This window comes from Esox lucius, chromosome 16 (assembly GCF_011004845.1).
Source record: "Esox lucius isolate fEsoLuc1 chromosome 16, fEsoLuc1.pri, whole genome shotgun sequence".
NCBI classification, from domain to species: domain Eukaryota; kingdom Metazoa; phylum Chordata; class Actinopteri; order Esociformes; family Esocidae; genus Esox; species Esox lucius.
The window spans coordinates 34,214,567-34,239,570 of record NC_047584.1 but is presented as its reverse complement, the minus strand read 5'-3'; the positions used below and the strand labels follow the sequence as shown (position 1 = coordinate 34,239,570).

The 25,004-nt window shown below is 44.7% G+C and overlaps 2 protein-coding genes across 6 annotated transcripts in view; both read left to right on the top strand.

Annotated features, from left to right (window-relative positions):
- Positions 1 to 13,336, top strand: part of LOC105027348 (BCL-6 corepressor) — a 42,239-nt gene extending 28,903 nt beyond the window's left edge. For all 5 annotated transcript variants that reach the window (XM_013137881.4, XM_034286739.1, XM_034286738.1 and 2 more), the window contains 7 exons: positions 379 to 713; positions 2,394 to 2,657; positions 8,879 to 9,045; positions 9,716 to 9,861; positions 11,694 to 11,771; positions 11,899 to 12,049; positions 12,133 to 13,336. In XM_013137881.4, the coding sequence (XP_012993335.3) occupies positions 379 to 713; positions 2,394 to 2,657; positions 8,879 to 9,045; positions 9,716 to 9,861; positions 11,694 to 11,771; positions 11,899 to 12,049; positions 12,133 to 12,619 (1,628 nt within the window). In that variant the 3' untranslated portion in view covers positions 12,620 to 13,336. The remainder of the gene's footprint in view (positions 1 to 378; positions 714 to 2,393; positions 2,658 to 8,878; positions 9,046 to 9,715; positions 9,862 to 11,693; positions 11,772 to 11,898; positions 12,050 to 12,132) is intronic.
- Positions 13,337 to 14,362: 1,026 nt separating this feature from the next.
- On the top strand, positions 14,363 to 20,451 carry atp6ap2 (ATPase H+ transporting accessory protein 2). The gene is made up of 9 exons (XM_010899419.4): positions 14,363 to 14,493; positions 17,678 to 17,808; positions 17,919 to 18,047; positions 18,175 to 18,270; positions 18,423 to 18,560; positions 18,681 to 18,734; positions 18,830 to 18,979; positions 19,162 to 19,281; positions 19,400 to 20,451. The coding sequence occupies exons 1-9, from the start codon at positions 14,439 to 14,441 to the stop codon at positions 19,592 to 19,594; spliced, it is 1,068 nt and encodes a 355-aa protein (XP_010897721.1). The 5' UTR covers positions 14,363 to 14,438; the 3' UTR covers positions 19,595 to 20,451.
- The last annotated feature ends 4,553 nt before the right edge of the window (positions 20,452 to 25,004 follow it).

Sequence of the window (25,004 nt, the reverse complement as noted above, 5' to 3'; positions counted from 1 at the left end):
TGGTGAAGAAGGCCTTTTGTGCTTTTATGTCAGATAATTCCCAGCATTGTTGAAGTTACCTGTGGTGTTAATGTTTACGCTGAGGTAGGTGTAATTATTTACTTGCTCCAGGGCAACAGAGTTTACATAGAATTTTAGTTTGTGGTCATGGCAACTGGACCTTTCTGGAACACTTGTCTTCCTGACCTTTACTGTAGTTACTGTCAGAGTCTGGGCAGAAGAGCCAGGTGCTGGTTGAGAACAGACACATCATCTGTATCTCTCTCTTTCTCTTCCTATCGTTCAATATTTTTTCTTTCTGTCCCTGTCTCGGTCTTTCTTTAAAATACATATTTTTTTCTGGTTCTCAGTTCTGTCCCTCTGTCCCTGTCTCTGTAGTCGGTCTGCTCCCGTCAGCCCAGCCGAGGCCCCACCTCATGGGGTCACACTTTGACCGGGGGTCCAAGGAGCCCAGGAGAGGAGGAGGACTGGGGCCAGGGTCAGGGGTGGAGACTGAGGGGCACTGCCCCGCCCCCATCGATTCCCCCGCCGGAGATGCCCCTCCTCTCAAGCTCCGTCGCCATGGTGACCCAGACAAGCCCAAGGGCAAGCGGCCATGTAAAACCAAACACACCAGCCAGAGGGAGAAGGAGAGGGAGTGGAGGAGGGAACAGCTGAACAGTAGAAACAACCAGCGTGGAACCACAGGTCTGGGATCAGCTCTGGAGGACAAGGTGAGGGCGGTGGAGTCACGGTGGTGTCAACTTCCACAGGTCTGGGATCAGAATTAACAGACTGGAAGGTCCCTGGGAGAGGGGAGAGAAATGTAACATGGGGGTGGAGGTGACAGGAGGTGACAGGAGGCAGTGGATTGAGTGAAAGAGAGGAAGACAGACAGAGGGAAAAAAGAGAGGGAGAGAATAGTCTTTGTGAAATGGAGAGATAAAGAGAATGGAAAGATAGAGAGAAAGAACAGGGAGAGAATAGAGATGTTTAGCCTGCTACTCTAACCTGTTGTTGCCCTGCCTGGAAGACTGTCTCTGCCTGTGTGTATCTCTGCCTGTGTGTATCTCTGCCTGTGTGTATCTCTGCCTGTGTGTATCTCTGCCTGTGTGTCTCTGCCTGTGTGTCTCTGCCTGTGTGTGTCTCTGCCTGTGTGTGTCTCTGCCTGTGTGTGTCTCTGCCTGTGTGTGTCTCTGCCTGTGTATGTCTCTGCCTGGAAGACTGTGTCTATGCCTGTGTGTGTCTCTGCCTGAAAGACTGTGTCTCTGCCTGTGTGTGTCTCTGCCTGTGTGTGTCTCTGCCTGGAAGACTGTCTCTGCCTGTGTGTGTCTCTGCCTGGAAGACTGTCTCTGCCTGTGTGTGTCTCTGCCTGTGTGTGTCTCTGCCTGTGTGTGTGTCTCTGCCTGGAAGACTGTGTCTCTGCCTGGAAGACTGTGTCTCTGCCTGTGTGTGTCTCTGCCTGGAAGACTGTGTCTCTGCCTGTGTGTGTCTCTGCCTGGAAGACTGTGTTTCTGCCTGTGTGTGTCTCTGCCTGGAAGACTGTGTCTCTGCCTGTGTGTGTCTGCCTGTGTGTGTCTCTGCCTGTGTGTCTCTGCCTGGAAGACTGTGTGTCTGCCTGTGTGTCCAGCTTTAAGTGTTGGGAGTTTGTATTATTGTGTTGGTCAGTGCCAAAACTGTTTGTGTATATTACATTTTTTTACATACAGAGAAAAACCCTGGAGCATTAGACCTGGTGGTCAATTACACGCTCACACAGACACACACACACACACACACACTCTCACACATGCAGCTCTTTTGAACAGGATCGGGGCAACAGTGTTTGAGTGAAGCTGAAGCGTCTGAGTTCAAAGAGAAAAAATGAGAGAAAAAGAGACTTGTTGTTTTCTGCCCACATCGTCCCCCTCCCTTCTACTCCCTCCCCCTCCCTTCTCCTCCCTCCCCCTTCCCTTCTCCTCCCACCTCCCTCCCCCCTCCCTTCTCCTCCCTCCCCCTCCCTTCTCCCCCCCCTCTTCTCTCTCCCACCTCCCTCCCCCTCCCACCTCCTCCCTTCTCCTCTCTCCCTCCCCCCTCCCTTCTTCTCTCCCCCCCCCCCCTCTTCTCTCTCCCACCTCCCTCCCCCTCCCTTCTCCTCCCTCCCTCCCTTCTCTCCCCCACCACGCCCCCTTGCTTTGGGTTCCATCAGCTGCTCAAACACAGAATTCCACTGGGGGGGCAACACACTTGGTCACGTACACACACTCTCCCTCTCTGTGTCATGCTTGCATGTAGATATTGTGTGCTGGTTAGGTGTGTGTCCAAGGTAACATCAGCGTTGTGTGATGCTACAGCTCTGTGTGTGTGTGTGTGTTAATGTATATTTAATTGATGTGTGTATTCTCTAAACCCTCTCCTTCTGTCTCACTCTTCAGATCAGTGAGCAACGACCCTCATCTCCCCTACAACACACTGGCGCTCCGGTCAAGCCCTGTTCCCCCGCCAAACGGCCGCCCCCCCTGGCCTCCCAGGTGACGGGCGGTGGGACTATCCACCCGGAGGGAGGGGGGGTGAGGAGACCCCCACCTGCTGCGGAGCCTCCCGTAGTTCGGCCCATCCCCCCCGAGGCACGGAGACTCATCGTGAACAAGAATGCCGGGGAGACTCTGTTACAGCGAGCGGCGCGGCTCGGCTATGAGGTAACACACGTGTCTCTCCTCACACTCGGTTTCCGTTTTCACCTCCCCCTTCTTCCTCCCAGGGCGCTCTTCTCTTCCTCCCTCTTTGTGACTCACATTGTTATTGGCACGTATACACACACAGACACACACACAAACACAGACCCACACGCGCGCACACACAGACCCAGACACACAAACACGCTTTCCCATTCCCTCACTCCGTTATCTCTAGCATCTCATACATTTTCTGTGAAGGAAAGTGTGACCCATACACACGCACTCTCACACACGCACTCTCACACACGCACTCTCACACACGCATTCACACAGACACAATCACACACACATGCATTTACACACACACGCGTTTACACACATGCCTTTACACACACACACACACAGTAGGGATTGTCTGGCTCACCACCAGACTGAATGTTGCATTTCTCTCACACACACACACACACACACACACACGCTGTTCTCGCTGTCAATTAAATTATCTCTAGGTCTCCCTCTCTCTCTAATACTTTTTTGCTTCTGTGATTTGAGAGGTTTTAACTCTTTTCTCGCTGACTCCTGGTGTTTCCCACAGTGACTTGTGGGAATGTTGTAATTCATGTAGGAAACAATGTATGTAGAAGGCTAACAAGGAGAAGGAAGGGATGAGTGTGGAAGGCTAACGAGGAGAAGGAAGGGATGAGTGTGGAAGACTAACGAGGAGAAGGAAGGGATGAGTGTGGAAGACTAACGAGGAGAAGGAAGGGATGAGTGTGGAAGACTAACGAGGAGAAGGAAGGGATGAGTGTGGAAGACTAACGAGGAGAAGGAAGGGATGAGTGTGGAAGGCTAACGAGGAGAAGGAAGGGATGAGTGTGGAAGACTAACGAGGAGAAGGAAGGGATGAGTGTGGAAGACTAACGAGGAGAAGGAAGGGATGAGTGTGGAAGACTAACGAGGAGAAGGAAGGGATGAGTGTGGAAGACTAACGAGGAGAAGGAAGGGATGAGTGTAGAAGGCTAACGAGGAGAAGGAAGGGATGAGTGTGGAAGGCTAACGAGGAGAAGGAAGGGATGAGTGTGGAAGGCTAACGAGGAGAAGGAAGGGATGAGTGTGGAAGACTAACGAGGAGAAGGTAGGGATGAGTGTGGAAGTCTAACGAGGAGAAGGAAGGGATGAGTGTGGAAGGCTAACGAGGAGAAGGAAGGGATGAGTGTGGAAGGCTAACGAGGAGAAGGAAGGGATGAGTGTGGAAGGCTAACGAGGAGAAGGAAGGGATGAGTGTGGAAGGCTAACGAGGAGAAGGAAGGGATGAGTGTGGAAGACTAATGAGGCAGAGGGAGGGATGAGTGTAGAATTCTAATGAGGAGAAGGAAGGGATGAGTGTAGAAGTCTAATGAGGCAGAGGGAGGGAAGAGTGTGGCAGACTAACAAGAGAATGGATGAGTGTGGCTGAGACTAACAAGGGTAAGAAAGGGATGATTGTGACGGAGACTAACAAGATTGAGGAATGGATGAGTGTGGCAGACTAACAAAGAAGAGAAAGGGATGAATGTGGCAAACTACTATAACAAAGATGAGAACATGGTTCATTTGGTGTGTGGATGTTGTAGTACTTGATAGTACCTGCTTGTCCTTCAATATAAAAGTGTCCTTTGTCGTCCTCTCAGCCTTTCAACATAATCAAAAATTGCATGTGTGGCTGTTTTTCTGTATGTCTTATCCAGTATCTCACCTTTCTCTAATGTGTATCTATACTTTGTGTCAATTAATCTAGCTCTGTGTGCCTGGATGCGTGTGAGTGTGTCCTGTGTGTCTATTTGTGTGCGTCTGTCTATTTGTGTGCGTGTGTGTCTGTGTGAGTGTGTGTGTGTGAGTGTGCGTGTGTGTCTGTCTGTGTGTGTGTCTGTGTGCGTGTGTGTCTGAGAGGTAAGCCCTGGCAGTATAATCGTGTTCTAATGGCCCTCTAATGTGCTGTAGTGACTGTGGTTAGGGGGTGGCGGCTAGTTTTCACACACACACACACACACACACACACACACAGCAGTGGGTCCAGTCAGCTCGTCTCTGATTTATGCGTCTCTCTCCGAGCGTTTTTTGTCCTCCTTTTTTCCTTCTTTCTTCTTTCCTCCTCCGTGCGTCGAGGGGAGTAAAGAGGAGGCGGGGGTGTTGTTTGCGCAGCGGTCAGTGCCGTGTTTGTGGAGTCTCAGGTTCTCTCCTCCCCCACCCTGACTCTGTTTTTTTCTCTCTTTCTCCGTCGCTCCCTCTCTCTCTCAGGAAGCACGTCTCTCACTGCCTGTGTGCGATAAGCCTGGGGCATACCCCCAGGGCATACACACACAGCGTACACACACACCATACACTAGTGCGCACACACACAGACAGACACACACTCTGGGCCTCTCACTGGTGTTTTAGCTCCAGGCTTATCACACGCAACCAGAAAGATACGAGAACTGAGACACGCACACAGACAGACAGACAGACAGATAGACACACACACACAGGCTAAGACAGACAGACAGACACGCACACAGACAGACAGACAGATAGACACACACACACAGGCTAAGACAGACAGACAGACACACACACAGAGAGACAGACAGATACAGACACACGGACAGACGCACAGACAGACACACACACACATACAGACACACACTCACACACACACACGGAGAGACACACGGAGAGACAGACACACGGAGAGACACAAGGACAGACACACACACGGAGAGACACACGGACAGACAGACACACGGACAGACACACACACATACAGACAGACACACACACATACAGACACACACACACACGGAGAGACACACAGAGAGACAGACACACAGAGAGACACACGGACAGACAGACACACGGAGAGACACACGGACAGACAGACACACACACACAGACAGGCAGACAGAACGACAGACACCCCCCTCCTGACACTGGATTCTGCATATTTCATGTTGGTTTAGTTTTGTCCTCCTGCTTCACAGGAAATCCCACTCATTCCCTCCCTCCCTTCCCTCCCTCCCTTCTCTCCCTTCCTTCTCTCCCTCCTTCTCTCCCTCCCTTCACTCCCTCCTTCTCTCCCTCCCTCCTTCTCTCCCTCCCTCCTTCTCTCCCTCCTTCTCTCCCTCCTTCTCTCCCTCCTTCTCTCCCTCCCTCCTTCTCTCCCTCCTTCTCTCCCTCCCTCCTTCTCTCCCTCCTTCTGTCTCTCCTTCTCTCCCTCCTTCTCTCTCTTTATATCTCTTTCTCTCTGCCTTTAAATGAAAATGAGAACAGACTGGATGGTCGCCTTCATCTCTTTATATCTTCATTGTTACATCTCTCAATCTCTTCCTCCCTTCCCCTTTATCTCCCACCCTTCCTTTCCTTCATCCCTCTCTTTTTCTCTCCCACCCCTTCTTTCTTTCTTTCCTTCCTTTAATCTTTATCTTCCACCCTCCTCCCCTTGCTCCGTCTCTTTATCTCTTTGACTATCTATATCTTTATTTTTCTCTGTCTCTCCATCCTACCCAGGTCAAATTTAGCTCAGATGTTAAATACAATATTACGCACGTCTTATTCATCCATCCATTTACATGGTAGTGACCACTACATGGTGTGTGTATGTATAGGGCGTAGTGACCACTACATGGTGTGTGTATGTATAGGGGGTAGTGACCACTACATGGTGTGTGTATGTATAGGGTGTAGTGACCACTACATGGTGTGTGTGTGTATAGGGCGTAGTGACCACTACATGGTGTGTGTATGTATAAGGCGTGGTGACCACTACATGGTGTGTGTGTGTATGTATAGGGGGTAGTGTCCACTACATGGTGTGTGTGTGTATGTATAGGGGGTAGTGACCACTACATGGTGTGTGTGTATGTATAGGGGGTAGTGACCACTACATGGTGTGTGTATGTATAGGGGGTAGTGACCACTACATGGTGTGTGTATGTATAGGGGGTAGTGACCACTACATGGTGTGTGTGTGTATGTATAGGGGGTAGTGACCACTACATGGTGTGTGTATGTATAGGGGGTAGTGACAACTACATGGTGTGTGTGTGTATGTATAGGGGGTAGTGACCACTACATGGTAGTTACCACTACATGGTGCGTGTGTGTATAGTGCGTAGTGACCACTACATGGTGTGTGTATGTATAGGGGGTAGTGACCACTACATGGTGTGTGTGTGTATGTGTAGGGCGTAGTGACCACTACATGGTGTGTGTATGTATAGGGCATAGTGACCACTACATGGTGTGTGTATGTATAGGGCGTAGTGACCACTACATGGTGTGTGTATGTATAGGGCGTAGTGACCACTACATGGTGTGTGTATGTATAGGGCGTAGTGACCACTACATGGTATGTGTATTTATAGAGGGAAGTGAACACTTATTTTCAACTATTGTTCAATGAAAATACTTTTCAAATGCACACGCGTGCGTGCATACGTGTGTGTGTGTGTAAGATACATGGCTGTCCTTTTCTGTTTATCAGATTTCTCTGCCTTTCCTGTTGACTCGCCAAGCTTGGCAATTGATCGCTCTCTGTGTTCCAGGCACTTTCCACACACACACACACACACACACACACACACCCTTGATGATGGTTATGTGTAAGAGGTTAAATGTCTGAGGGATGCATTGATTGCAGTTAAGCACAAGGAAGCGTTCTAGAGAGAGTGGGATTTAAGGAGCAAGGTGCAGGAGAGAGGTGCAGGAGAGAGGTGGAGGAGAGAGGTGGGGGAGAGAGGTGGAGGGTGGGGGAGAGTGGTGGAGGAGAGAGTGAGCCCGAGAGGGTGAGGGAGCGAATGTCTCATTTTACTGCGGAGGAGGGAGTTTGCGTGTGTGTCTGTCTGTCTGTGTGTGTCTGGCTCTCTGTGTGTGTCTGGCTCTCTGTGTGTGTCTGTCTGTGTGTGTCTGGCTCTCTGTGTGTGTCTGTCTGTGTCTGTCTGTGTGTGTCTGGCTCTCTGTGTGTGTCTGTCTATCTGTCTGGCTATCTGTCTGTCTATCTGTCTGTCTATCTGTCTGTGTGTGTGTCTGTGTGTGTGTCTGGCTGTGAGATGAGGATCTCGTGCTAAGCTCTTCGCTCTTCACAGCAATATTAAACACGGCTCCAGAGGTTTAGCGATACACACACAAACACACACAAACAAATACAGAAAGAGGAATTCCTCCTCCAGTTGGCAGAGCTTAGAGTTAGCGTACTAATATCTTTCTTCTTCTTCCTGTCTCCTCTCACCATCCTCCTTTTCTCCTCCTCCTGTCTCCCCTCACCATCCTCCTCTTCTCCTCCTCCTCCTGTCTCCCCTCACCATCCTCCCGTTCTCCTCCTCCTCCTGTCTCCCGTCACCATCCTCCCGTTCTCCTCCTCCTCCTGTCTCCTCTCACCATCCTCCTCTTCTCCTCCTCCTCCTGTCACTTCTCACCATCCTCCTCTTCTCCTGCTCTGGGAGAAATGGCATGATAAACACTCAGTCTTCAACGGTCTAGAATTAGCATAGAAATGGAAGTTTGGAACTGTTCCCTAGGTTCTGATGAGACAGAAATAAAACACTACTTTGTGTGTGTCTCTGTGAGTGTGTGTGTGTGTGTTTGTGAGGAGATCTTTTGTAGAATGAGCACCACCATAGGCACAAACACACACAGTACCAGAACAAAGCAGTCCAATCATTCCACTCCAGACTAGGTTTCCACACACTGTTTGTGCTGTTTATATAAAACATAACGTATTAACTCACTAAGGTTAGTTAGTTAGGGGAGAGCATGGAACCCAGCCCAGCGTTTCTGTGTTTCATCTCTCCTTGTCAGAAATCATCAACGGTTCCAACCGCCTTGTTCCATTCTGCTTTATCTGTGGGTGTGAGTGTTCTATCTCTGTGTGAGTGTTCTATCTCTGTGTGATTGTTCTATATCTGTGTGAGTGTTCTATCTCTGTGTGAGTGTTCTATCTCTGTGTGAGTGTTCTATCTCTGTGTGAGTGTTCTATCTCTGTGTGAGTGTTCTATCTCTGTGTGAGTGTTCTATCTGTGTGTGTGTGTTCTGTGTGTGTTCTTTTCATTAGTTAGTACTGTAACATAGTTTTCTGGTTCTGGCCATGACAGACAGCGGAGTAGTGCATGCAAAGAGGAACACTGCTGTGCTTGGATTCTTGTGTGTGTGTGTGTGTGTGCGTTCTCTGTTTATCCAACTGGTTGTGGTGTGTGGGTATAAACATTTGCCCCCACTGCCCCCTGCAGGAGGTGGTGTTGTACTGCCTGGAGAACCGTGTGTGTGAGGTGAACCACCGAGACTACGCTGGTTACTGTGCCCTCCACGAGGCCTGCGCCCGCGGCTGGATCACCATAGTTTCACACCTGCTGGAACACGGCGCCGACATCAACTGCAGTGCCCAGGACGGAACAAGGTATACACACGCGCACTGTGGTTCACACTCACACCATGTTATCTAATGATGTGTTTTGACTTCACACTCACACCATGTTATCTAATGATGTGTTTTGACTTCACACTCACACCATGTTATCTAATGATGTGTTTTGACTTCACACTCACACCATGTTATCTAATGATGTGTTTTGACTTCACACTCACACCATGTTATCTAATGATGTGTTTTGACTTCACACTCACACCATGTTATCTAATGATGTGTTTTAACTTCACACTCACACCATGTTATCTAATGATGTGTTTTGACTTCACACTCACACCATGTTATCTAATGATGTGTTTTGACTTGATGTTCATGTGTTTGTGTCCAGGCCTCTGCACGATGTTCACACTCACACCATGTTATCTAATGATGTGTTTTGACTTCACACTCACACCATGTTATCTAATGATGTGTTTTGACTTCACACTCACACCATGTTATCTAATGATGTGTTTTGACTTCACACTCACACCATGTTATCTAATGATGTGTTTTGACTTCTCACTCACACCATGTTATCTATTGATGTGTTTTGACTTCACACTCACACCATGTTATCTAATGATGTGTTTTGACTTCACACTCACACCATGTTATCTATTGATGTGTTTTGACTTGATGTCCATGTGTTTGTGTCCAGGCCTCTGCACGATGCGGTGGAAAATGACCACCTGGATGTAGTGCGTGTGTTGCTGTCCTATGGAGCGGACCCCACCCTGGCCACCTACTCTGGCCGCAGCCTGCTCAAGATGACCCACAGCAACAGCATGGAGAGATTTCTCAATGGTCAGTCTGATATACCTCTCTTATACCCTTCTCTACCTCTCCTAAACCCTACACTTGGACTCCTATACCCTACTCTACCTCTCCTATACCCAACTCTACCCCTCCTATACCCAACTCTACCCCTCCTATACCCTACTCTACCTCTCCTATACCCAACTCTACCCCTCCTATACCCTTCTCTACCTCTCCTAAAACCTACACTTGGACTCCTATACCCTACTCTACCCCTCCTATACCAAACTCTACCCCTCCTATACCAAACTCTACCCCTCCTATACCCTACTCTACCCCTCCTATACCCAACTCTACCCCTCCTATACCCAACTCTACCCCTCCTATACCCAACTCTACCCCTCCTATACCCAACTCTACCCCTCCTATACCCAACTCTACCCCTCCTATACCCTACTCTACCCCTCCTATACCCTACTCTACCCCTCCTATACCCTACTCTACCCCTCCTATACCCTACTCTACCCCTCCTATACCCAACTCGACCTCTCCTATACCTTAGTATACCTCTCCCATTCTCTATTCTACCTCTTCTTTTCCCTATTATATATATCTCTATTTCCTACCTCTATTTTCTCTCTCCTTTTCTTTCTTTTATCACGAACATGTATATCCCCAAATGCTGAAAACTGTCCATTCCCCCAATCCCCCCTCCCCCCTCCCAGACCACCTGTGTGAGGAGATCCAGTTGGCTGAGCTGCGTGCTCTCTCACCTATCTGGTTACTTAGCAACGGCCACTCTGTTTGCTTATAGTGTATGTGTGCAGAAATGGGCTTCTCTGAGACACACACTGTTGGGGCTGGAGACTTTGTGTGGGTGTGTGTCTGTGTGACAATTGGGCTCTGTGCTACATTGGAGAAAAAGAAAAAAACACACACGAACACTTAGTCAGTGACGTCCATCTCTTTCTATCCTAACAAGTAGAACCCAATTACCTCAGAGACAGACAGCAGACCTTGAGAGAGAAGAGAAAGAAAGGCAGGAATGGAGGGGGGGTGTCGTGGGGGTTTTGGCATGAAAGAGGAAGTCCTAGTGATACAGATTGAGTTCTCAATACAGGTGGAGATAGATTGAGCACTGCAATGGAAAGGGGGTTAGAGACAGAGCGACAGAAGTGTGTGTGTGTGTGTGTGTGTGTGAACACGCCTCCCTCCACCTGGTCCCACTCATCTGGAGGCCGTTAATCCCTCCAAGCACACGCCAGACGCCTCAGCCCTGGCATTCAGCCACGCTCTCACTGGTTTGGCGTGTGTGTCTGTGTGTGTGTTCGTACTCCAATGTGTTTATGTCGGGATCCGTGAGGGAGAGAATGTGCGCGTGGTTCCAATTTCATTTCTAGCAGTTTCCTGTAGCCTTGGTCTGAACCAAGCCAGCTATGTTGCAGTATCCCCAGTAAAGTGTGTTCTGCTGGAGCTGGGACCATGAACCCAAAATGACCCAAATAGATAGCGTTCATTACGTTAATTGGCCTTTTCTGATGAAATGTTTGTTAACGTGGGATTGATGGCTAGAGGAGTCCATCTGGTGGTGTTACTTCAGAGGATGATGGAAAACATGGTGAGGCAGAAGAGTGGAATAAACCGTTCTGTTTCTGTTATCACACTAATTCAGTTTTTGGGTTCTGGGCTCTATCGTTCAGCTCTACACCTCCTCTACACCTCATCTTCTCTCCTCTCTTACTCAGCTCTAGACCTCATCCTCTCTCCTCTCTCGCTCAGCTCTAGACCTCGTCTCTCTTCTCATTCAGCCCGAAACCCCTCACTAATGTAAGCCTTTTCTCCTCACTAATGTTCTGTATGTCCTTCTTGCCTCCCTGTAGATTATTTTGCTGATTTGCGTGGCCGCTCTGATGATGACCCAGAGATCTCCTGGGATTTCCACGGCAGCGCTGTGTGTGGTGAGTTAATCTGTGTTTATACATATGGCAGATGTTGGTGTGTGTTAATCTATGTACTGTATTTCTTCCTCAGAGTGTTTGGAGGATGTTGGTGTGTGTTAATCTATGTGCTGTATTTCTTCCTCAGAGTGTATGGAGGATGTTGGTGTGTGTGACATTTTGGCAGACCCCCCAGGACCAGAGGAGGATGACGAGGACAGGAGGGAGCTCTTTGAGTTTGAGTTCTCTGACCGACCCCTCCTCCCCTGTTACAACATCCAGGTGTCCCTCTCACAGGGGTGAGTACACACACACACACACACACACACACACAAGTGTGAATCTCTGTGGGGACAATATTCACTTTTGACCTCCTCCACAGGCCCAGGAACTGGCTGCTCCTCTCAGATGTCCTCCGGCGGCTGAGGATGTCAGCCCGTTCCTTCCGCTCCTCCTTTCCCCGCATGGAGATTGTGACGATGGCTGAGGCAGAGTTCTACCACCAGGCGTCTCTTTCCCAACTGTTCTCCAGCCCAGACGAGCTGGAGGCCTTCCATCCAGACAGCAAGGAGCTGCTGGACTTAGTGGAGGGCAACGCTGAGCTCGCAGCCCTGCTGGGCTCAACCCTGGAGTGCCTAGACGATCGCTGGGAAGACCCACCAGAGGCTAGCGCTAACGTTAACACAAAGGCTAATGTAAATGGGAACATTAGGGCTATGGGTAATGCTAATGTTAATGCTAAGGCTAATGTAAATGGGAACCTTAGGGATTTCGCTAATGCTAAAAGTAATGCTACCGCTAAGACTAATGGTAGTGCTAATGTTAAAGCTAAGTCTAATTCTAAAATCAACGCTAACAGAAGGTCGTGACCCCAGATCCTGAACTTTGACCCCACCCTGGGATCTGCGATGGAACTCCTGCTCTGGACCGTTGAATAGATAGAGCAGCAGAGACTGAATGTGTCTGTCAATCAAGCCAAGATAGAGAGGCAACTGTAACTTAACAATGGTCTTATTTTTTTATAAATGTATTAATATATGTATAAATATAAAATATATAAGGAAACATTTTCTCAATTTCTCTCCGGCCGTTGTCCAAGAGAGTGTGTGTGGTTGTTGTCAATGAATGGATGGTTGTGTGTTAGGAAGTATGTCATAAGTTCATGCCGTAGTGTATAGATGCAGTCTGAGCACTGAGGCTGCAGTTTTGAATGTGACTTTGAAACTCGAGATGATAGGAAGCACATGACGATCTATTTAACAGACTGACATAGGTGCTCTGTTCACCCTCAGGGGCTGTTTTGTACCTGTGTTGTCAATCTTCTAATTTAGTCTCTAATTTCCCTTGCTAAACTGCAGAGAGATGTTTTTGTAAAATATGAAAGTTTTAAAGATGAAGAGAAATATTTGACCTTCGGCACAGAGCTTGTACATAACAGGGTGGCTATCACGGTACAGTAACAGTTTTACTGTTTGGTGTTCTTTGTTTTAACTTTGTAATTAAAATATTTCATCATTTGTATTTATATTTTACAAAAAATGCTTTAAAATAAATCTGAAATTCTGCAGGATAGAAGTCTGCGTGTTTTACCCTACAATTTGTGGTGATTATTGATCGGCTGGCAAGGACCTACCTGAGCTCTGAACAGACCTACTACGTTTCTCTGGCATTCATTCCAATCTGATTGGCAGGGAACATTCAGGTCTGTTCATATACTTTACATATCTCTATGGAAACCTTAAGGTTTGTTAACGGATCTTACTGGCAACTACATTGAATCAGTGTCTGTCAACACATCTGAAACACTCATTTAAATGCTAACTGTATGCCTAACGTACATTTGTCCTATGTAACTGCGGTCCTTCGGATGCTGGAATTTTTCCTCTTTCATGAAAAAGTATAAAATGCCAAAAATAATCTTTAAATATGAGATATTTATAAAAGAATTGCTAGCGCACAAATTAGATTAGATTCAACTTTATTGTCATTGAACAAGTACAAGTACAGTACAACAAAATGCAGTAACATTGAAGATCTGTAATGTTCACACAAGACCACATGGACTGCTGGTAAATGTGGAGAGAATGAAATGGAAGGGAGAACCAGCAATTTAGTCAAATAAAAAAAAAAAGTAGACTTAAGCCCAGTGAAGTAAACAAAGAAAACAAATAATCAAAGATACATAAACATTTTGTTGTCTACTGGTAATCAAACAGCCATTTCCTTGTTCATCAACCAGAGGGCATGAATTGAAGAGCAATGAGAGGATATTCAACTCTAGCAGCATAATGGAAGTAAATACAAATATCAAAGAACTAAAGACATTTATTTATAATCCATAATAAAGCCTTGACATCCACAAATCCTAGGCGTTTTTGCATCCCGAGAAGCGCCCTGATTGGTTAATTTATGAACCTATGTCTCCACCTAGTGGTTACACGACTGATGAAGAGACATATACGTTGGTGTTTTGTATTACGGCATATCGAATAGCCTCTGATTCTGGTATTGATTTTCATTTCCTGAACATGCCAAAGATGAACTACGCATATAAAAAAATACATCTAACCGAAGTGAAGCAATTACTTTCCCGACCAATGCATACCCATCATGCATTGCTACCATCTTCGTGACGAGTCAGCTGATCTAACCCGAACAAGGAAAAAGGTGTCGTAGGAAGATCTGTGGATGATGGACGCTTTAATTACTGTAGCGTTTATATTTTGCTCGGCTTTTACGGCAGGTAAGAAACAGCAATAGTCAACATTATTTATAAGCTACTGATTCTAGGTTGTTTTCTGGAAATGATCTCATGCCGGTAACGTTGGTGAGTCCTCTTCATTAAAATGCTAACTAGCTAGTAACGCTAAGGGAACTACACATCTACTAGTTAAATGCTAAAGTGAGAATCTGTCATAAATAACACTATCTTGTGTATAAAAATATATTTGGGATATTTTGTGACACGCAATCTTTTACCTAAATGTTGATATAACGATGAAATACTGCTTGTTTGGGGCAAGGTAATGTCCCAAGAGGCAGTGCTGTAGTGTTAGGTGACATGACAGCCCCTCTGGCCACCAGCAACCGCAGCTACGTTTAGCAATTTTCCGCATTTTGATAACTTTTTTTGTATGTAACTACATAACCGTTTCTTCGTTAGACGTCTAATTCATAGGATAGGGACTGACTAGGATAGTAAGTTGTATCATGTGAGATATCCCGCATGATTGACTTGACTTCCTCAATTTCATTCTTCTGCTTTTCCAATCACGAGACTCCGGCTAACGTAGCTTCTGTATTTTAGCCCGCTATAGCTCGCTATACCATATTATGTGATTAGCTTTTTGTAATTGACAGTAAAGTGGGAGCAAATAGCTACACTATACTGACAGAACAAACCTAGACTGACCTAGACAGTCATAATAAAGCAGTATGTGGACGCGGTGTCCTCATACCATAATCATATTAAATGACCTAGATTTGACCGCAACTACGGAATTGTCTCCATATTTTTTGTCGGACATTGACTTGTCAACAATGAACAGTAGTTGCGAAACATTCCATGGGCTCTCACTATAATTATTTTTCCATTTATTTGCAAAAATAATTCAATTAGAATATTAATCAGCAACACCGATCAATAGATCATATACATGTCGTACACTGGTCACTTTCTATGTACAATATAATGTATCCATCTATAGCCACTACAACACTTACATTTATAATCTTTAGGATTTCTATTCATACTGTCCATATTTCCGTTTCTACATTATTTGAAATTGCTTCTAGTCACTATTATGTATATTTAGTTTTCTGTAATTTTTTTTTGCTTCATATATTTCTCAATTACTACGCAGATGTTGCATGCCATGTCACAATAATTTAATTGTTCAGAATGACATGTTCTTTGGTGCACTTGACAAATAAAGGCTGACTTTAATATACAATGTTTAATATACACATATTACACAATTTTAGATTTGAGCTGCGTTATGTAGTGACAGTACTTGGAGAAAAAAGACTTCTAACAACTTTGTTGATATGGAGGAGAAATGGGATAGTTCAGCCCAGATTCATATTTGGGTAAATGACTACTTACCCTGAGTTACTCCTGAAGGACAAAACAGTCCGTTATTCAGCTCTGTCCCAGTCTGTGATTAGCATTATTAGCGCTGTCCAAATTCATGAATGTAAGTGGTGCATCCCTCTTTACAAAAGCTGCATTGCAAGTGGAAAACTGCTCCAAAACACTCCAAATTAAGCCTAATGGTGTTGTTTACCTAAAATAACCTGACAATATTGTATTCCTTTAAATAAAGTTTTAACTTTCGCAACATAAATCTAATTTTCAAATAAACTGGTACTTCCTGTATTTACCGGTCAGTTTTGTTCACAATTTTAGCAATCCCTGTGTTCTTTTGTGAAGAGGAAACGGTGTGTGTCAGTCGGTCACAGTAAACAAAAGTTAGCATTCGCGAGCTAGAAAGCGAGTTACCTGTTTTGTTGTAGATATTCACCTCGAACAGTGAAACTTTATTTGCTAGAGAGAAAGAAAAATACACATGTATCATGTCTGACTCTGAATATGACCAGGAAAGCAACATTTTGGGGGGGATAGAGCCTTACTTGTTCGAACCAGAATACACAGAAGACGAATTGACCGAACTAGAGGCTTGGACAGCAACTGAAGAGGGGGGTAATAGTTAGCCAGTTAATCCTCATCCCTTGCCAAGAATATCCAGATATAGGTGGTGTGGTTGTGGATCATGAAATATGTGGAAACTATTAATGCCAATTAATCGAGCATGAACTGAACTCGTTCCAAGAAGTGTGATTGATCATATGGATTTAACTCCCCTCGCAACTCCTGGGGTGCTGGAGACTTTTTAGATTCCAAAATTAAACTGGAAAAGACATTCTAGGTCCGAGGGACCCAGTGGCCAGCTCTCAAAAGAGTAAGTAGCTACCTAATATTAGCAGAAAGTGTGTAAGGCCAGTTTATTTGTACCGCACGTCATACGCACTGTGCAAATTCAAAGTGTTGGGTCAAAAGGGGGCGGGGAGAAATGTGAGGAAGTTTTAGAATGTCTCATAATTTTTATCTTTTCAAGTCCCTGCCCAATGTCTTGTCAGATCTGTTTATAGTAAAAAGTGCTACATTTCTGCTTTGATTCAAGCAGCAAGCTAGATTGCTATTTTGCTGAACATAGCCAATCAGGCAGGCATTTATCTGATTACGTTAAGAAACGATTGAAACCTTAAATATCTCCCCCGTCCCTTGTATTTTTGCAAACAAACATGACTGCAACATTTTCGTCAATGATAAAAACAATGCTGAAGTCCACCGATGAAAATGGGCCAGCTAGCGAAGCTACCTGTCTTCACGTACATTGTTGAGGTTAAAGATCAAGCCCACCTTGTTGACATCACTGCCGAAGGCCAGAGGCTGTATGGTGGCTACAGGAAATAGTTTGCTAGTGCCAGTTTGAAGTCAACAAATTCCACAAGTTCTTCCCTCAGTATACAGATTACCGAATGTAGTTTGAAGTGTTTTGGAGTCGTTTTCCGATTGTAATGCATCTTTTGTAAATCGGGACGCACCGATTCCATTCCTGAATTTGGGTGATGCTAATAATGCTAATTATAGACTGGGACAGAGCTGAATAATATGTTGTTTTGAAAAATGACTGTGCCTTCAGGAATAACTCTGGGTTAGTGGACTTTTACCCAAATATGAATCTGAGCCTAACTGTCCCTTTAATACCCCAGCATTGTTTAGAGATTGTCCACATGCCTTTGTTAAGTAGTAATGCATCATTTTTTAATTATGATTATTTTCAGTCCCAGGCTATGGAACTTTTCACAACTGTGTAAAGGATTATATTAATTTAATCAGACCAGTTCATTCTGCTTTCCCTCAGGTGTTCAGGGGGATAGCCTCACTATATTGCAGGCCCCTGAGTATGTTTCCTTCCAAAAGGGAGACTGGCCCATCTCTGGGGAGAAGATCCCTGACATGGTGGCTCTCACAATGGGCTTCTCTGTCCAGGAGGTACAAACATCCCACTGATTTACTTCTAAGAACTATGAGTAAATGTTTGGACTTGGTCTGTTTGGGTTTATATTACTGTTCAGTGTACTAGCATGTTATCTGTTTTGTAGGACCTCTCCTGGCCAGGCCTACAGGCCGGTCCATTGTTCCAGCGTCCCAAGGCCAATGTGTTGGTGGTAGTGAGAGGGGTGGACAACCTGGCGCTGCCCCAGAGCGTGGCCTCCTACCCCCTGGAGAATGTGAGTGAGACCTGGTTCCTGATAAGGGGCGACGGTTGAGGGGCAACACAATGTTTCCTGAGATTCACCACCAGTGGTCATTTATTAATACATCCCTCCCTGGTTCCCTGTCGTCCCCCCCCACCAGCCGGTGCCGTTCACCCTCGACAGTGTAGCTGAGACGGTCCACTCTTTGTTTGCTGAGGACACCCCCGTGGTTCTCCAGCTGGCCCCCAGTGAGGAGGTACTGTATGTTTGTTACTGGATGTCAAGATGTTTATTCATTTCTGTGTGACTGCGAGGCAGTGTCCTGGTCTGCTGTGACACCAGGAGGGGAGTGGCCCGTGGTCTTCATATGTTTAGTGTGGTGATGTCGTCCTGGGTGTCTGTCCACAGAGGCTGTACATGCTGGGGAAGGCCAACGCTGTTTTTGAGGACCTTCCCGTAACCCTGCAGCAGATCCGTGCTCGTCTGTCCCAGGATGGCTCCGTGCTCGCTGCCCTGCCGCTGAACGCCCTCAGTCGAAACGCTGAGGTAACATGCATTACTGGAGTTGCTTCTGTCAACGCCCCTTTGGAAATTGAACAAAACAGGTTATATTTGCCTTGAAATCTTGCCCCCACCCCCCAATCTGATTTTCCATTTCTCCTGTAGGCTGATTTGCTCTTCCTGTCTGAGGTCCAGGTGTTGCATGACATCACTGCCCTGGTAAGACTGAATGTGCCATTTGAATGTGAGCACTACTAAGTATTCTCCCAGAGAACCCTTAAGGACCACCACTATGTCCTCTGTCCTCCATATAGCTACAGAGACATCGGCATCTAGCCAAGGACCATTCCCCAGACCTGTACTCCCTGGAGCTATCTGGCTTGGAGGAGCTGGGTCGTCGATACGGACAGGACTCACCTCAGTACAGAGATGCCACCAGTATTCTGGCTAACGTCCTGCAGAAGGTTGGCACTAAGGACAAATGCTTGAACTCTGTATTCCAAAATGGTGTTGGTTTATGGCAGTTAAAGTAACTTTTTAACTAGAAAAACAGCCTTGTTATGTTTGTATAGGCCAAAACTGTAGTGTTGTTTCTGTTTGCCTTGACTACCATTCATTGGTTGTACCATTGTCTCCTGGGCTGTAGTTTGGTCAGGACGTGTTTGGTCTCTATGGTGACAGTGCGGTGGTGGAGGTTGTCACGGTGAAGAACTTTGAGGCGCCACTGACCAGGAAGTCTCGCTCAATCCTTGAGTCCAAACAAATTGTGAGTTTATTTTATTTAATTTTTTGTTCAGTGCTTTTAGGTTTTTAAGTAGATCATAACTCAGTTTATATTTTCCATCCATTGACACCATTTGTCTCTCTGTCTCTCCATTCTGCAGAGCAACCCTGGCAGCCCCTATAACCTGGCTTATAAATATAACTTTAACTATGCAGTCATCTTCAACATCGTTCTGTGGCTGATGATCCTGCTGGCCCTTGCTGTCATTATCATCTCATACAACTTGTGGAACATGGATCCAGGATATGACAGCATCATCTACAGGATGACCAATCAGAAAATTAGGTTGGACTGAAGTCTGCCTAGCAACACTCCATCCCTCCAATAAGACCTCTCATACTGAAACTATCATTTTTGTGGTTTCCTTGTATTTCTGTTTGTTTGGTTTTTGTGAAAAATCAATGTGGTGCTGAAAGCTGTAGGCCTAATTCTAATCTGTAATCTAAGGAAAGAAATACATTTTGGTACCAAGAAGAGAGAGGGGAAGTGGGAGGTTGGGTTGGGTAGGTGTAAGAAACAGGGTGAACATTATTCCACCTAGTGTAAATATGACCCATGGTTTTACCTGTTAAACCAGATAGTCTATTGTCATCCATCCACTCCACTGTACATCAGGTTCCCATGGTTGTCTACGGACTGAGTAAACATTGCTCAGGAGGACGTAAATGTTTTATACAAAATGTATAAAATCTCGTAGATGCAGTTCACTGTAATATCACTGGATAATTCCTTTGACAAACAAAGGTTGGCTTGATAGTCGTTTTCTTGGTTAATGCTAAATTTCAACACTGAAGCATTGTCTAGCTTTACATTCCGTGTGAGTATCCCTTATGTTGTCCTGTTACTTCCCTTGTGATGTGTCCATTTTTGTTTTCATTGTAAAAAGATATTTCTAGTGTTCTGAAAGACTGAATTATATATTGTGTGTGATGTAAATGCTTGTCTTGTGGTATGGAACTGTTTTAATTTAAACTGTTGTCTGTGTATATATTGAAGTTAGAAATAGAAATGTTCAGAAGGAATCTGTGTTGCAGGAACTAAAATCTGTAATATTTCGGGGCAGGTTGCAAATGCGCCTTGCATGAATTTGTGTCATTTTGACATGAAACCTTGAAAATTCGTCAAATATGCACAATAAATAAATAACTATCAGATGTTTGTGTGCTTTCGTCAGGAAATGAAACATTTACGCTATTAAATCCCCATTGAAGACGTATCAGTTGTAAAATCGTCACCATGACCAAAACCTTGGACAAAATGTTCCTAATTTTGTATCTCGTCTGGTGCGGTTTCTAATAATTACCTTCCGCATGTTTGCCAAACACCAACCCACGTTACCAATACCCATGAGACCTACTGAGTTACATAGCAGTAGCCAATCATTGAAGCCGTCGAGCGGTCTGCACCGATAGAAAAACAAGTTCTCGAGGCCCCACCTCTTAAATCCGTAATACTCTACTGGCTGTTGTTCCTGTAATAGCTGTTGTGCTACGGAAACTCAACTAAACATTCTATCTGGCGAGAAAACTGTTTGTTTTTGGTAGAAGGAGCGGACTGTCGCACTATGGTCTGACTGCTGATCAAAGGTAAGCGCTGCTGTCTTAATTGTAGTTTTTAAACTAACATTTTTCAGTTATGAAATTAGTATATTGCGTCATAGAGATTATATCATCGTTACTTGTTATTTCAAGATTTTCTTGGCAAAACATATATTTTTAAGACCCTGTTTGATAGGCTTGTTAATTGTCTTCTCGTAGTGTCTTAATGTGTTCTTATTCTGCCTCTCAGCCAGCATTTGGACGGTGAGGAAGATTCGGGCTAGCATTGCTGAGAGAGAGCAAAAGCAAGAGCCCATCTTCACACCATGTTCTGCTGTTGGTTAGTATAATTAAATTAAACACTACTGTTGTTTGCTCCTTGGGGTTTAAGGCCGGTTGTCTCTGTTAAAGCACTTTGTGACAACTGCTGTTGTAAAAAGGCCTTCATAAATAAAATTGATTGATTGAATGAATATGGCCCAATGACACCTTATGCAACAATGATGATTGCAAGTAGATTCCATCATGTAAGCCCTGGATGTACTTTTTTTTTTATTAAAATGTATTTGGAGATAGGTTGCCTTTAACTGTCAGTAATGTTGTCTAAGTTAATAAATGACACTGAAAAATTATACTTTGCAAACATTTATATATGAAAAATCAACAGAAGTGCCTTTTTATAGTGCAGGAAAAAAGAACACCCCTAGCTTTAACTGCTGGTATTGACCCCTTTGGCTGAAATAACTTTATGTAGCCCTTTCTTGTTACTTGTCTATCAGTCTCTTTCATCAACTGGGAGACATTTTTGCCCACTCTTCTTTACATTTTATCTTTAACAGTGTCATGTTTGAGGGCTTTCTTGCATGCACAGCCCTCTTCAAGTACCCCCAAAGCATTTCGGCAGAATTGACATCTGAGCTTTGACTCGGCCATGCCATTTCCTCTTTGAGCTATGCAGCAAAGCAGCCACAAACCTTAATGCCTCCATGCTTAAAAGTTGGTATGAGCTTCTTCTGTTCAAAGGCAGTGTTTCTTTTTTGTGAAACGTGGCATCTGGCATTGTGGCCAATTCATCCAACCAGAGCACATAGTTGCAATTGGTTTGGACTTGATCAAGTATAATTTGGAAAATGTCAGTTGTCCTACAAAGATTTCACACACATTTTGAAAAACAATTAAATCATATGGTCTATATCACAATAATAGGCACAACTAATAGTGATCAGATGGTCTTAATTGGATTAGGAAAACTACATGTTAATACAAGGTGTACACATCTTTATTTATTTCCTTCTCAGGCATTAAGAAAGAGCAGATGACAACTGCGGCCATACTGACCCCTGACTTTGAGGATGACATTGCTTCTGGTGGTCCAATGTCACAATCAGGGACAACAGTGCAAAAGTGCGGTTCCTGAGGTTAAAGGTCACACTGGGTAACTGGCTGGGACTAATGAACATGAAACATAAAGCAATTATTCAATCTAAATACATAAACAATACATTTTAAATGATAAATGATATAAGCCAAGTTTCAGAACACAGGTGTTCTGGTATTCTCTTAAGAAAAGGTATATATTAAGTATTTTATATCAAAACATTATTACAGGCCTCCAATGCAGTATGTTCCTTTCATGCAGTTCCAGCCCATCCAGTGGGCCCAGACACAGTGGTTAAACTATTAAGCGGAAAAACCTGCTGTAACTGCCATTCACACAAGTCTCTGTCCCTGTGAGGATCATGTGAAGTGAGTCTTCTCAGACTAGTGTTGAATCCAGTGGGTCCAATTGACCTCGGATCCCAGATGATCCTTGTGGCTTCAGGCCTTATGAAGGCCTTCTCACTAACCCCTCTGACCAGGGATTGGGATGGCCCGATGCCCCTCCTGTTGTTACACTATTTGAACAGAAAAGTGTCAATAAATGCAGAAAACTGATTGACATCTGTCTTTTATTGTGATCAATGATTATCTTTATTGTTCCAGTTGAGAAATGTGTACTGCATAACTTGTTCAACAATAAAAAGAAAGTAACAGACATCCAAACAACATACACACAAAGGACACAAATAATGAACTGAGTAAAAATAATGCAACATGTGAAATGCTGGTCTCATGTTTTATGAGCAGTAATAAATGAACCCAGAAATATTCCATATTCACAAAAAGGTTTTTCCCAGTCTTGATTAAACTATGGATTAGGGAAAATCAAAAAATCTGTTTAATTGATTTTCTTATGAACTGTTACTCATTAAAATTGTTGAAATATTTATTACATTCATATTTTTGTTCAGTATATCTTTGGTTGCAGTCTTAGAAGGTAAGAATAAAATTGTGCGTTTTCTTAGCAAATATAACTTTTTAGTTGATAGCTTTTCAAAACTGACATTAGGTTGTGACGTTTGTTATTTTTTGAAATTCTCCGCAAAGTTGCAACTGTCAAGCAAACAACTTCAATCTAACCATATAAAGGATTCAACTAAACCTACTGTAGTTATAAATACATTAAGAAATACTCTGCCTAGTAGTTAGGAATATACTTCATGCACAGGGAATCTTGTGAAAATTTATGGCAAGATGAATGCAGCATGTTTCCAGAAAATACTAGCAGACAATTTGCATTCTTCTGCACAAAAGCTGGGACACTCTTGGACTTTCCAGCATGACAATGACCCCAAGCACAAGTCTACAATTCCTCACCCCTTAAGGAAGAGGAAATAGAGGGTGAGACAGGGTACAAGTCCTCCCCCCTGAAGGATGAGGAAATAGAGGGTGAGACAGGGTACAAGTCCTCCCCCCTGAAGGATGAGGAAATAGAGGGTGAGACAGGTTACACGTCCTCCCCCCTGAAGGATGAGGAAATAAAGGGTGAGACAGGTTACACGTCCTCCCCCCTGAAGGATGAGGAAATAGAGGGTGAGACCGCATACAAGTCCTCCCCCTGAAGGATGAGGAAATAGAGGGTGAGACAGGGTACAAGTCCTCCCCCCTGAAGGAAGAGGAAATAGAGGGTGAGACAGGTTACACGTCCTCCCCCCTGAAGGATGAGGAAATAGAGGGTGAGACAGGTTACACGTCCTCCCCCCTGAAGGATGAGGATGCTGTGAAGATGCTTAGAGAGGCATCAACTCTAGAGGAAGAACAAAAATCTCTCTGCCCATTCAGTTGTTTTATTTAATAATTTTGAATACACTAAAATATTCATGGATGAAATGGATAAAAGAGGACTTAGTGTTAATACTGAGCTTCTCTGTTAATCATTTTTGTTGATGAGGCTACCTATTAGCTGTCATTAGCTTATCCGGGTGGATAAATATATCTGAGCGAAAATAATTGGAACGTCTGAGAAGGGAATCGAACTGGGGTCAAAACATTGAAGGTCAGAGACGGTCCCACAAGAACACAAGGGCTGCTGGTAGTCAGTGCACCTCTGTCTCCAAATGCAGCTTTCATCCCAGCTATTACGTTTTTGTTAAAATCCACTGCAAAAAAATCCCTTCCACTGCATGGTACTGGCTCAACTGGCTCAACTGGCTCAACTGGCTCACCTCGCCTCTATTCTACCTGGGGAGCTTTTCCACCACTATGTACCGGCTCAACTCGGTTCTACATGCCCCGTCTTGGGTCATTTCCCACTGCACATAGTACCCGTCCATAGTGACATCACAGGAAAACTGCTGTGACATCACCTTCAAGGTGACACATGGGAACAACAATGGAGGATATCCTACAACTACACCCGATAACTGCGACAAGCCGGCATTTGCCAACTAACGTAAACCCTGCAGTGAACAGAAAAATCATTTGAATGAACTCCATCAATTTTCCTTTAAATTGAAAGCTTTGGAAGTAAAGTGGCAAATCAAAAGTTAACTAAATCTGGATAACATGGTCACAGACCCTGTTTGAAAAACTGTGAAAATGTATAAAAATAAAATGATTGCCCTGGAGTATAAAAGATGACATAACTGCAATGTTCTGTTTGATTTAAGTGTATACACTTAACAACTCAACTCCAACACATTTAAAACAACCCCTCCATCCCGATTAAAAGGTATTATTGCTTTATTAATTGCTGGCTATAATACCATGTGGACTGACTCAAGAGTGGCCTACCATACACAAGGCAGTGTTTATACTGGTAGTAGCCTACCATACACAAGGCAGTGT